The sequence below is a fragment of the Panthera tigris genome, chromosome D1 (genome assembly GCF_018350195.1).
Source record: "Panthera tigris isolate Pti1 chromosome D1, P.tigris_Pti1_mat1.1, whole genome shotgun sequence".
NCBI classification, from domain to species: domain Eukaryota; kingdom Metazoa; phylum Chordata; class Mammalia; order Carnivora; family Felidae; genus Panthera; species Panthera tigris.
Genome location: NC_056669.1, coordinates 16,381,552 through 16,395,060, shown reverse-complemented (window position 1 = coordinate 16,395,060; position 13,509 = coordinate 16,381,552). Strand labels below are relative to the sequence as shown.

Below are 13,509 nucleotides of genomic sequence, written 5' to 3'. Positions count from 1 at the left end.
GCTCCCTCGCTCGCTCTGCCTCTCCGCTCGGGCTCTGCCGAAGGGGGCGGGGTGGGGTGCAGGGGCGGGGGGGGGGGGAGGGGAGGCTCCTGCATTCTTGCGGTCGGGGAGGAATCTGAGCCAGCGTTACTGGTCTCCAGAAGAGCCCAGCTGCAGCCCCGGGGCCCCGCCAGGCCTCTAGCTGCCCGCCCGGGCCTGCTGGAATGGGCACGGGCTAGGCCTCGAGCTGGGGGCGGGGCGGGGCATTGCCCCCACCCCGGCCCCCTCCACGCCCCGGGCGCCCTGGGGGCGGGGCGTGAGGAGGTCCCCACCCCGGGTGAGGGGCGTGCCTGGGAGCGGGAGTCCCCCAGGGGGCTAGAGCAGACCTCCTGGCAGCCCCACGCGGGCACCTTTGCAACCTATCCTTTTAGTGATTTGTGCCTCAGCGGCCCGGGGTGGGGCGGGGGGTGTGGGGTGTGTGCTTGCTAGAGACTGCAAGCTCCCTGAGGGTAAGGTGCGGGAGGGATGGGGGATAGGACCGGCCTCCAGGATAGAGACCCCACCTAGTAGTCCTCCCTTTCCATTCCCACCTTACCCTCTCTAGTTCCCTAGTCCCAGGGCTGTTGGGTCCTCCCGTCACCCCTCCCCTTCTCACACCCCCTCCCCAAGTCACAAGTTTTCTCTTTGGGGCTTGTTGCTGCAGTCCGTGCTCCAGTACCGAGTACCTGGCTGGGCCCTGGGCACGCACAGGGGCCGTAGCCCCACTGTGTGTGGGAGCCATGAGGATCCTGGCTAACAAGACAAGGTGTGTGGGTGTCGTGGAGGGCGGGAAGTGTGTGTGTGGAGTGCGGGGAAGGGAAGGGCCCAGTGGTCACGGGGCTGAGCGGTGCTGGCTTGGAAAGTGAGCCCTGTGGGCACTTGGCTTCCAGGCCACCGGTGGGCTAAAGGGGGGTCAGAATGGGAAGGCCTGCCTTGAGGCAGGAGCCCACGGCCTTAGTGCCTGGGCCCAGGGGACAGAGGGGAATGGCAATCAGCTATGACTGCTGCTCCAGTCCCTTCCAGCCCTTGCCTCCGAAAAAAAAACGGTTTGAGCAGACCCCCGCCCACCTCACTGTCGGGTCCAATGGCGCCCTCTGGCCTCAGTCTAGCCGGGGGTGGGAGCTGGAGGGAGGGGCGGTGCCTGCCTCCCTCCCCTTCCCCAGGAGAAGCCGGCAGACAGGGCCAGGCGGCAGCAGCAGGACAGCAGAGCTGAAATAAATCTGAGCTGGTGTGGAATGAGGGGGGATAAATATCCTCTCCCGTGATGTGATCTTTCCAGCGGCTATTAATAGGTCTCCGGGGAGGGGGAGGCGGTGGGGGGAGCGGGCTGGAGCTTAAAGGGCCCGCAGCCTAGGCTGCAGGAATCCTTGGCTTCCAGCTTCACTCCATTCTGCTTAACACGCCACTCCCCTCCCCCTTTCCTCCTGCTCCTGCCTGCCTGCCTGCCAGGCCTGCCGGTGGACCCCCTTCAGGCTCCCCCCCTCCCTGCTCTGGGGAGCTGTCTGGATCAGTGGGCACTACTCTCCAGTGTGCTTTTCCCCACTTCCCCAGAGGAAGGGGGCTGGGGCATGAACAATGACCCTCAGGTCCCATTTCCCTTACCTGCTGGTGTAGGGGCACATGAAAGTTGAGGTGTAGGAACTTGGAAGGAGTCTGAAAACAGCAAACCCTAAAAGAGGTTGTTTAAGTGTTGGTCAGGTGCTAGAGGAGGGGAGTTGCCATGGAGGCTCGCAGTGTGATGGATGTTGGGGGGGGGGCGGATTCTGCCAACCAAGGCCCTGGTGTCCACTTGAATCGTGGGGTCTGAGATGTGGAGGGGGTTGCCCTATCTTCACTCCCCAAGGTGGAGAAAGACCTCAGCCCTTGTCTGAGAAACCATGGAGGGAGATAGGGAATAGCTGGTGGTCTTAAGATGCTACTCAGCCCCCACCTCCACTACCACCAGGTGAGGCAGGATGGGGCATTAAAATCAGGTGCGCTAGGCCCCTAGCAAGATTAACTTTTCATGTCTCTCCCACCTTCTCCCAGGTTACCCCACCCCAGGAGGAGAGAAGCTCCAGGGAGCCCGCCGCTCTCCCCACGCGGCCACTGCCCCCCAGCCCCAGCCAAGCCAATGCACCCAGAAAATAAGTTGACCAATCATGGCAAGACAGGGAATGGCGGGGCCCAATCCCAGCACCAGAATGTGAACCAAGGACCCACCTGCAACCTGGGCTCGAAGGGCGTGGGGGCGGGGAACCATGGGGCCAAGGCCAACCAGATCTCACCTAGCAACTCAAGTCTGAAGAACCCCCAGGCAGGGGTGCCCCCTTTCAGCTCGCTCAAGGGCAAGGTGAAGAGGGAGAGGAGCGTGTCTGTGGACTCTGGAGAGCAGCGAGAGGCTGGGACCCCATCCCTGGATTCAGAGGCCAAAGGTATCCGTTTTCCTGGTCCCCAAGACCCCAGCATGTTCCATAGTCCAAGGCCGAAGCTTGCTGCCCTCTTTGCCCGATTCCTATCACTTGCTTCTCTCCAGCATTTATGCAGGGTCGCCTTTCTCTCACCCCCATTATACCCACCAACTTGGTCATTCTCTCAGGAGTGGGGTTGGCCAGGGTGGAGATTTCTCATCCTTAGGTGCCACCCATGGAGGGGCCACCCAGCGTGATGGGGCTTCCGGTCAGCCTCATTGCTCTTCTGCTTTCCCACCAGAGCCTCCAGAGGGGGAGAGGGAGGTGCTCTGGGGTGAGGAGCAGACCCACACACCTCCTAGGAACCTCCTAGTATCCCAGCTGGTGGGAGCTCTTGAGCAGGCTCTGGGGCCTGGAAGAGTAGCAGCGCCTTCCCCCTCCCTCACCATCCCCCCCCCCCCCCCAGCCCTAATTAGAACCAGTTGTGGTTGGGGATTATGCTGTGCTTGGTGCTGGGTGGGGGAAGGGAGACAGGCAGCGGGGCTGGAGAGAGAAATCAGAAACAAATGGCGGTGTGGTGGGGGCCAAGGGCTGGCAAAGTGCCCACCATGTCCTGGGCATTGCCCTCTTGGGGTGGGGCATCTGGGAGAATGGGCCTGTGGAGACCCTGGGTGTAGGAGGACAGGGCCTCTGGGCATTCCTTCTGACCCCTGCCTGCTCTGTCCTGCCCGGGCAGAGGTGGCACCCCGGAGTAAGCGGCGTTGTGTGCTGGAGCGGAAGCAGCCGTACAGTGGGGACGAATGGTGTTCAGGACCCGACAGCGAGGAGGACGACAAGCCCATTGGGGCCACCCACAGTGAGTGCCCATTGATCCCAGGATGCTGTGGCCCATTGTGCCCCTGGGGGATGGCTGCCCTGAGGGAGACTCCCTCTCCTCACCTAGGGCTTTAGCCGGCTGAGTCTGGGCAAGGAGCAGGGGTCAGGAGCCCAGGCTACTTGTTTCCCATCCTACCTGTCACTCTGTCCCTCCCGCGATGTGACAGCTTAGCCCCTGCCTTCCAGGTGCTCAGTGGCCCCTTTTCCTTGGGACAGAGATAGGGTGGGGTGGCCCCTCTTGGCCACACCACCTAGACCTCCTCCCGTGAATTCCTGGCCTCTGCTGCCACCTACTGGTCAGTGGAGGGAGGGTGGCGAGGGTCCTGCATCCCTGGGAGCAAGACATTGGCTCTGCTCGCGAAGTCTCGCTAAGCCTGGGTGTGAGCTGACAGTGGCTGTGTCTCTGGCACCCTTCCCCAACCTCTAATTGACTCCTGGCAAATGCCTAGAGTGCGTCACCAGGACGAGGAGTGGGTGTGGGTGGATGCCCCTTCCTCTCATTATTGTATTGATCAGTGTGTATTTGGGCCTTTGCTCACGTAATGGGGAGAACCAGATACTGTCCTGCCCTTGGGAAGTCCATATGCATTTATTTGGTCGGCCCCCTCAAAGATTACACCTGTTTGAGGGGTGAAACAACTTAATGCAGAAGAAGCCAGCCAGAGAAATGTTAAACTGTGAACTTCTCCAGGGCTGGGACCCTACAAAGAAGGAAGAAAAAGAATGTGCTGGCTACTTTGCTACTTTGTTTTAGTTAATCCCTACAAGAGCCCTATGAAGTAGGTGTTCTTAGGATGCCTATTGCAGAGGAGGAAATAGACTCAGCAGATGTTTGTGGAATGAGTGGACCGTGTTGGTGGATGGGATTAAATACAGAAGCCTCTGCAGCTGTCTGGGAGTTTAAAGGTCATCTGGTCCCAAGTCTCCCCCCCACCCCCGCCCAGGTGGTCCATGAGCCCCACTGAACCCATCAGGGATAGATGGGGCTGGTCACTGCCTCCCAGGACCCTCAGCCCCCCACCACCCTCGTTCACTTTTATAACATTAGACTGCCAGGATGTAGAAACATTGAAAGAAACAGGGAAATACAAAGGAGAAATTGATAGCTTCCAATACCCCAAACTAAGGCAACCACTGTTACTGTTTCAGTTCTGTCATTAGATTCCCAAATTCTTAGGTTGGGGGCAGTCTAACGTAGAGGTGAGTAGCACAGACTGCAGTCAGACCGCTTTGGTTCATACTCCGGGTCTCCCATTTATTATTTGTGTACATTTGGGAAAGAGCCTCGGTTGTCCCATCTGTAAAAGTATTTACCTCATAGGGTTGGTATGAAGAGAAAATGAGTAGTTATGTGTAACACTTAGAACAGTTAGCTTTTGCTATTGTTCTTATTGTACTAGAAAATTCCTCATTGGAATAAAGCCTGCCTCCCTCCCCTAACTTGTACCTGGGAGTCCTAGTTCTGTATACCAAATATGCACCTTCCTCTTCCCCAGGGCAACCCTGCACATTGAGGTCAGCTCTCAAGCCCCCCCTGGGCCCCCAAGCTTTTGGCTCTGTCATTCTATGTAAAATTTGTTTTTCTTTCTTTCTTTCTTTCTTTCTTTCTTTCTTTCTTTCTTTCTTTCTTTCTTGTCTGTTTATTTATTTTGAGAGAGAGCGTGAAGGAGCAGAGAGAGAGAGAGGGAGAGAGAAAATCCCAGGCAGGCTCCACTGTCAGCACAGACCCTGACACAGGGCTTGATCCCTCAAACCATGAGATCGTGACCTGAGCTGAAATCAAGAGTCGGATGCGTAACTGACTGAGCCACCCAGGCACCCCTAACTTTTGTTTTTCTTGGCGTGGGAATGGGTCTGCTGACTTACCTAGTCCCATTAATGACCACGTGTAGATCTTTTTTTTAGGCTAGGACTCAGAATCAACTTTGTGACCGTGGAACAAACTTCAGTCCATACTCAGGGCGGTCTGTCTACCCTGGGAGTGCATCCACTATGCCAGCCTTTCATAACTCTGTTTTTGGAGTGATTTTTTTTTTAGTTTGTGACACAGTTCTGAAGTTACCGTAAAAACAGATTTCTTTGGCCTGCCTCCTGTGCAGAGTGGGAGTTAGTATTTCCATTGTGTAGACGAAACAACTGAGGCTTAAGGGGACGGACTATCATCTTCATAAGGTCATAACATCCGTTAATGGTGGATTCGCTTGCAAAACCATTCATCGTTTGAATCATCGATCTGTACAGCCTCTTGGCCTCCTCCTACCGTCACCCACACTGTTGGAGCATTCGCAGGGGTGTGTGTGCGCGCGCACACACACACACACACACACACACACACACACTATAGTGCGTGGCTCAGAGAAGGGCTTTGCAGTCCCTGCCTGGGTTCAAACTTTAGCTCTGCACTGATGGGCTGTGTCACCTTGGGTGAGTAATGTCATCCTTCCAAAGTCGTTTCCTTCTCCGTAAAGTAGGGTGTGTGACACCTCCCTCCCAGGGACGTTGTGGTTAGATGGAATCACATCTGTAAGTACCCTGCAGAATGCCAGGCACACGGGAGCCTGTTTGCGGGGGTCACGCTTTCCCTCCCCCTCGGCTCCGTATGCTCCCCACAATTTATCCGTCGTGGTCGAGGACTGGTATCGGGCAAGTAAGCGTAGAAGCCAGACACACACCGCCAGAGTGTGACAACAAACGGCCCCTGCCGGCACGAGCTGCAGAACAGTGAGCCCGTCTGTCCCTGGGCATCTCTGGGATGGGGTGGCGGGGAGTGCCAGCTGGCTCTCCTTTCTAAATCTGGGCTGCTTACCCTGTTTCTCTCCTCTCTCACGCAGACTGTAATGTAGCAGACCCGGCCATGGCGGCCCCACAGCTGGGTCCCGGCCAAGCCGCCCAACTGCCCCTCAGCGAGAGCAGCGCCCCAGGCGCCCCCCACGGGCCTCCGCCAGGCCTCCGGCCTGATGCCCCGGGGGCGGGGGTGGGGGCGTCCCCGGAAAGCCTCCCTCGCAGTACGTGTACGTCTTCACCACCCACCTGGCCAACACGTAAGTGCCTCGGGGCAGGCCAAGCCGGCTCCCTTTCCCCGGTGCCCCTCAGCCTGAGCGTGTGGCTGCCGGGAGCCAGGCTTAGGCTGGGCTGGGTGAGGGCAAGGGCTCCCTCCCGGCCCCCTGTCTGAGCTCTCTGTGCCCGACCCTCCCTCCCGTACAGGGCTGCTGAGGCGGTGCTTCAGGGCCGGGCCGACTCTATCCTCACCTACCACCAGCAGAACGTGCCCCGGGCCAAGCTGGACCAGGTGGGTGCGGCGCCCCTGTGAACAGGAGGATTGGCCGGCGCATCCCCTTAGCTGTCTCACACTCTGCCTCTGTCGTCCTGCAGGCCCCGAAAGTGCCACCTACCCCCGAACCGCTGCCCCTAAGCACGCCGTCAGCAGGCACGCCGCAGCCCCAGCCACTGCCGCCGCCCCCGCCGCCCCCCGCCCCTGGCAGCGCCCCGCCCGCCCTGCCTTCAGAGGGTCCTCCCGAGGACGCCGGTCAGGACCTGACACCCAACTCCGTGGGAGCCGCCAGCACGGGCGGTGGCGCCGGGGGCACCCACCCCAACACCCCGACAGCCGCCACCGCCAACAACCCGCTGCCCCCTGGAGGAGACCCCGGCGGCGCCCCGGGCCCTGCCCTGCTGGGGGAGGCCGCCCCCGCCGGGAACGGGCAGCGGAGCCTGGTGGGCTCGGAAGGCCTGTCCAAGGAGCAGCTGGAGCATCGGGAGCGCTCCCTCCAGACGCTTCGAGACATTGAGCGGCTGTTGCTCCGCAGCGGGGAGGCGGAGCCCTTCCTCAAGGGGCCCCCAGGAGGAGCCGTGGAGGGGGGCCCACCAGCACAAGCCCCTCCCGCCCCGCAGCAGCCCCCTGCGGCCCCTCCCAGCGGGCTGAAGAAGTACGAGGAGCCCTTGCAGTCCATGATTTCACAGACGCAGAGCCTAGGGGGCCCCCCGCTGGAGCATGAAGTGCCTGGGCACCCCCCGGGCGGCGACATGGGGCAACAGATGAACATGATGATGCAGAGGCTGGGTCAGGACAGCCTGACGCCGGAGCAGGTGGCCTGGCGCAAGCTGCAGGAAGAATACTACGAGGAGAAGCGGCGGAAGGAGGAGCAGATTGGGCTGCACGGGGGCCGCCCTTTGCAGGACATGATGGGCATGGGGGGCATGATGGTGAGGGGGCCGCCGCCTCCCTACCACAGCAAGCCTGGGGATCAGTGGCCACCAGGGATGGGCGCCCAGCTGCGGGGACCCATGGACGTCCAAGATCCCATGCAGCTCCGGGGCGGGCCTCCCTTTCCCGGCCCCCGTTTCCCCGGCACCCAGATGCAACGGGTGCCTGGGTTTGGGGGCATGCAGGGTATGCCCATGGAGGTGCCCATGAATGCCATGCAGAGGCCCGTGAGGCCGGGTATGGGCTGGACCGAAGACTTGCCCCCCATGGGGGGCCCCGGCAATTTTGCCCAGAATGCTGTGCCCTACCCAGGGGGGCAGGGCGAAGCAGAGCGATTCATGACCCCTCGGGTCCGGGAGGAGCTACTGCGGCACCAGCTGCTGGAGAAGCGGTCGATGGGCATGCAACGCCCCCTGGGCATGGCAGGCAGCGCCATGGGGCAGGGCATGGAGATGGAGCGGATGATGCAGGCGCATCGGCAGATGGATCCGGCCATATTCCCCGGGCAGATGGCTGGTGGCGAGGGCCTGGCGGGCACCCCCATGGGCATGGAGTTCGGTGGAGGCCGGGGCCTCCTGAGTCCCCCCATGGGGCAGTCTGGGCTGAGAGAGGTGGACCCTCCCATGGGGCCAGGCAACCTCAACATGAACATGAATGTGAACATGAACATGAACATGAACCTGAACGTCCAGATGACCCCACAGCAGCAGATGCTGATGTCGCAGAAGATGCGGGGCCCCGGGGACATGATGGGGCCGCAGGGCCTCAGCCCTGAGGAGATGGCCCGGGTGCGGGCCCAGAACAGCAGTGGCATGATGGGTGGCCCGCAGAAGATGCTTATGCCCTCACAGTTTCCCAACCAGGGCCAGCAGGGATTCTCTGGGGGCCAGGGACCCTACCAAGCCATGCCCCAGGACATGGGCAATACTCAAGACATGTTCAGTCCTGACCAGAGCTCGATGCCCATGGGCAACGTGGGCACCACCCGGCTCAGCCACATGCCTCTGCCCCCCGCGTCCAATCCTCCCGGGTCCGTGCATTCGGCCCCCAGTCGGGGGCTGGGCAGACGGCCTTCAGACCTCACCATCAGTATTAATCAGATGGGCTCACCAGGCATGGGGCACCTGAAGTCGCCCACCCTCAGCCAGGTGCACTCACCCCTGGTCACATCGCCCTCTGCCAACCTCAAATCACCCCAGACTCCCTCACAGATGGTGCCCTTGCCTTCGGCCAACCCACCGGGACCTCTCAAGTCACCCCAGGTCCTCAGCTCGTCTCTCAGTGTCCGTTCGCCCACTGGCTCGCCCAGCAGGCTCAAGTCTCCTTCCATGGCGGTGCCTTCTCCGGGCTGGGTCGCCTCACCCAAGACAGCCATGCCCAGCCCTGGGGTCCCCCAGAACAAGCAGCCGCCTCTCAACATGAACTCTTCCACCACCCTGGGCAACATGGAACAGGGTAAGTCCGCCAGGCCAGGCCGGGGGACACCGGACTCTGGCGCTGGGAACCTCCGGGGGTCGGGGGGCGTGTTCGGGCTGGGGCAGGCAAGTGAGTGAAGGCGTCTGTATCCGGGCGCAGAGGTGGATGGCTCTGCTTAAGGGGCACGTGTCACCAGCTGGGCGTGAGCTTCCGCAGGGAGCGCCGTGGTGGTCTCCCAGGCGTTTTGAGGGGTTCGTACTTGGGGTCTCCCCACTGTCTGGGCCCCTGAGGCTGCAGGAGTTGCTTGAAGACGGGTGGGCTGTAGTGATAGCGGGGGTCCACGTTGAGGGTGCTGAGCAGAACACTGGAACAGAGGCGTGCTTGGAGGAGTCGGGAGATTCGGGAGCTGGCCTTTTCCTCACCCACAACGTGAGCAGCCAAATTCGTCTTCCCCTCCCCAGTCACTCCCGCTCTTTCTGTCTCCCCGCTTCTGTAGGTGCCCTCCCGCCTAGCGGCCCCCGGAGCAGCTCCTCGGCGCCTCCCGCCAACCCTCCCAGCGGCCTCATGAACCCCAGCCTGCCATTCACTTCCTCCCCAGACCCCACGCCTTCCCAGAACCCCCTGTCACTGATGATGTCCCAGATGTCCAAGTACGCCATGCCCAGCTCTACCCCGCTCTACCACAATGCCATCAAGACTATCGCCACCTCTGACGACGAGCTGCTGCCCGACCGGCCCCTGCTCCCCCCTCCGCCACCGCCGCAGGGCTCTGGGCCAGGTGCGAGGCAGGAAGGGGGCCGCAAGGAGAAGAGCTGGTGTGGGCACCGGGCACGGGAAGAGATGCCATGGCCAGCGGTCACCCCTGTGGTTATGCTGGCTTTCGTGCGCTTCCAGTGGGCCCTGGGGATGGGGGTGTGGCGTCCCGGGTCAAGTTCCCCCGCTTGTCGTCAATTTAGCGAAACGAAGCCCAGAGTACTCCAGTGGTCTTTCCAACATCCAATGATGACCCCATGGCACACTGGGCCAGAACTTGGGTCTCTTGGCTTCTAACTTGAATGCCTCAAGTCCACGCCCTTGCAGCCAGGACAGGCCCACGGTGGAGGCCCCTTACCCCTCCTGGCATGAGCCTGGCTGGGGAGTGGGGAAGGACTGAGTTCTGCACCCTCTCACAGCTGGGCGCACACAGCTTCTGACCCTCTTTTCTCTCTCCCCACAGGGATCAGCAATAACCAGCCCAACCAGATGCACCTGAACTCGGCTGCTGCCCAGAGCCCCATGGGCATGAACCTGCCAGGCCAGCAGCCCCTGTCCCACGAACCCCCACCTACCATGCTGCCCTCCCCTACCCCTCTGGGGTCCAACATTCCATTGCACCCCAATGCGCAGGGGACAGGAGGGCCCCCTCAAAACTCGATGATGCTGCCTCCAGGGGGCCCAGACACCCTGAATGCCCCCTGCGGCCCTGTGCCCAGCTCCTCCCAGATGATGCCCTTCCCTCCTCGGCTGCAGCAGCCCCACGGTGCCATGGCCCCCAGTGGGGGTGGGGGTGGGGGGCCTGGCCTGCAGCAGCATTACCCTTCAGGCATGCCCCTGCCCCCAGAGGACCTGCCTAGCCAGCCGCCCGGCCCCATGCCCCCTCAGCAGCACCTGATGGGCAAAGGCATGGCTGGGCGCATGGGCGACGCCTACCCGCCGGGCGTGCTCCCCGGGGTGGCATCAGTGCTGAACGACCCCGAGCTGAGCGAGGTGATCCGGCCCACCCCGACGGGGATCCCTGAGTTCGACTTGTCGAGGATCATCCCCTCTGAGAAGCCAAGCAGCACCCTCCAGTACTTCCCCAAGAGCGAGAACCAGCCCCCCAAGGCCCAGCCCCCCAATCTGCATCTCCTGAACCTGCAGAACATGATGGCGGAGCAGACCCCCTCACGGCCCCCCAACCTCCCGGGCCAGCAGGGCGTCCAGCGGGGGCTCAACATGTCCATGTGCCACCCCGGACAGATGTCCTTGCTGGGCAGGACAGGTGTGCCCCCACAGCAGGGCATGGTGCCCCACGGCCTGCACCAGGGGGTCATGTCGCCTCCGCAAGGCCTCATGACCCAGCAGAATTTCATGCTGATGAAGCAACGGGGCGTGGGGGGCGAGGTCTACAGCCAGCCCCCCCACATGCTGTCCCCACAGGGCTCCCTCATGGGCCCCCCGCCCCAGCAGAACCTCATGGTGTCCCATCCCCTGCGGCAGCGCAGTGTGTCTCTGGACAGCCAGATGGGCTACCTCCCGGCGCCGGGCAGCATGGCCAACCTGCCCTTCTAGCAGTCCCCGTGCGGGGCCGGAGCTGGGGCGATACTGCAAATATGATAACCTTAAGAAAGTTCCTTCCCCTCCAGTGTTGGGATGGCCTGGGTCAAGGGGTGGGGTGGAGGGGGTGGGAGGGGCTTGTGTGGGGCGTGGCATTTTGTGGAAACCAGATGTGCTGGCGGCTTAAGGGGAAGTGACAGAGCGGGGTGGGGGGTTTTGGATTGGGGTTCCATTTCGGCCACCGGGGCTGCCCCTCGCCCGTTCCTCCCCAGTCCTATGGAGCCTCTCCCTTCCCTCTTTCTCTGCACCCACCCTCTGCAGCTGTGCTTTCGGAGCCCTGTGTCGAGTCCGTGGGGGAGAGGGGAAGGAGGAGGTCTCCCCACTCTGTCCCTTTCCTTTCTGCCGCGGGCTTCTCTCTCCTCTTGGTTTCTCTGCTCCCACCTGTTTTTCCTTCTGTCTCTTCCTGCCTCATTTCCTCTCCCTGCTGATGTGGCTGACCCCCTCTCCCACCCCTCCCTGCAGGCGGCTGGCCAGGTGGGCAGGTGCCAGCCGCAGCTGTAAATAGAGCGCTGCGCTTTTGTGCCGGTTTGTGTGTGTGCTGTATTTCTGTGTTTTGATAGAAGTCACAAAAAAAGAAAAAAGGATAAAAGAAAACCCTTCCCTCCCTCTTCAAATTCTTGCCCCTTCCATTCTCCTGGACTCAGGACCATGCAGTCTGACACAGGTACCCAGTGTTTGCATTGTCTCTGGGTCTGTAAGGATACCGTTCCGGTCCCTTCCCCAAACGGTGAAATGAAAGATAGCCCGCACCTAAACTGAGGTCAGACCACCGAGGCTTCCTCCCGGAGAGCCCCATCCGGGCTGAGGCCTCCCAGAGCGGCAGTCTGTCTGTTGCTGAATGATTCAGGAGAATGTGTGCACGGGCGTGTGTGTTCGCCCCGCACAGGCGACACGGGGCCCTGGCTCCCCAGCTATGGATGGCTGGTATCCCCTGCTGCTACATCTTGGCCAGAACTTGAAGTCCTCCCTCCCCGGTGTGGGATGAAGGAAAGGAGGGAGAGGTGGAGGCTGTGTGGCCCCCTTGAGTGGAGCCATGGGGTGGTGGCACGGTGGTCCACGTGGTCCCGTGCCTGCTGCGGTAGCCCTGGGCCAGGTGACCCCCAGGCCCCGTCTCTTCCAGGAACTGCTACCTACACCTACTTCTTATCACCAAAGGTGGAAGGAAAAGGGTTTGGCTGAGTAGATCTGTCTCTCTCCAGCCTCCATCCTTTGAGCGTGGATTAGAGAAAGTGTTGGAAAAGCAGGGGGCATCCTGTCGCCTCCTCTCTGCCTGCCTTCTCACCGGCAAGGTCCCCCTGCCCCGGGCTCAGGGCTCTGTGCCCGCCCAGGCGCAGCCACTGCCTCCCCCTCAGTCCCCTGCTCTTTCCCAAAACTCCCCACCTGCCTCTGGTCAGAGCTGAAGCCATACAGACTCAGTGTTTTGCCCCCTTGGCCCCAGGAGTAAAACACTTCTCCTTTTCTCACTTCCTTTCCTGCCTTGTGAGGTGGCAGGGCAGTTCCCTGGCCTTCTGTGCCCCGCCTCCGGGGCCGAGGGCCATTTCTAGACAAGGGGTCTTCTGCCGTGGCCCCTTCCCCAGCCTTCCTGATCTGCAGGGTCTGGTCTAGCATTGGCAGCTGTGATACAAAGGGAATTCGCCCCACTTTTCCCAGTCTGGTGCTGTCCTCAGTCCACCGTCAGCCAGGTCAAGCGCTTCCTCTGGGGCCGGCTGGCTGCAGGCCCCGGCCTCCCCCAGCACCCTCCCAGGGGCCCAGGGCCAGGGCCCCGACATCTGTGTTTGGGGGCCACCTAGCTTCCATCCTGCCAGGCGCTTTGCCCACCCTGCCTCAACCTGGGCCTTGTACCCATGAACCCCCCTCCCCCCCCCCACCCTGACCCAAGACTCCCCAAACTGACTCTAAGTGTTTCCTGCCCAGAGGAGAGAGGGGTCAGACCGCAAAGGGCCTAATGCCCTCCCCATTCTCTTCTCCCATCTCCGCCACCAGACTAGCTTTCCAAGGTGAACTCCACAGGCCAGCCTACTTCCCTCCATCCACGGCCATACCCCCAGCCATTTTGTACCATTATATAAATATATATATATAAATATAAATATATAAATACAATATGTGAAGACATCTTCTCGGTTTTTATTTTGAAACAATTTTTAGGCTTGTTCCGGGGGTCTCTGTGCTGCCTGTACTGTATTGACCTGTTTTATAGGTGCCTTTTTATTAAAAAGAGAAAATTAAAATCCATCCTCTTGCCTTTTT

At 60.9% G+C, this 13,509-nt stretch overlaps 1 protein-coding gene across 1 annotated transcript in view; it reads left to right on the top strand.

Annotated features, from left to right (window-relative positions):
- The window catches only part of BCL9L (BCL9 like), a 28,170-nt gene extending 14,676 nt beyond the window's left edge, over positions 1-13,494 (top strand). Inside the window, 9 exon segments of the mRNA XM_042957368.1 lie at positions 683-784; positions 2,047-2,432; positions 3,145-3,264; positions 6,116-6,247; positions 6,250-6,325; positions 6,489-6,573; positions 6,657-8,943; positions 9,401-9,682; positions 10,121-13,494. Coding sequence (XP_042813302.1) covers positions 759-784; positions 2,047-2,432; positions 3,145-3,264; positions 6,116-6,247; positions 6,250-6,325; positions 6,489-6,573; positions 6,657-8,943; positions 9,401-9,682; positions 10,121-11,214 — 4,488 coding nt within the window. The 5' untranslated portion in view covers positions 683-758 and the 3' untranslated portion in view covers positions 11,215-13,494.
- The last annotated feature ends 15 nt before the right edge of the window (positions 13,495-13,509 follow it).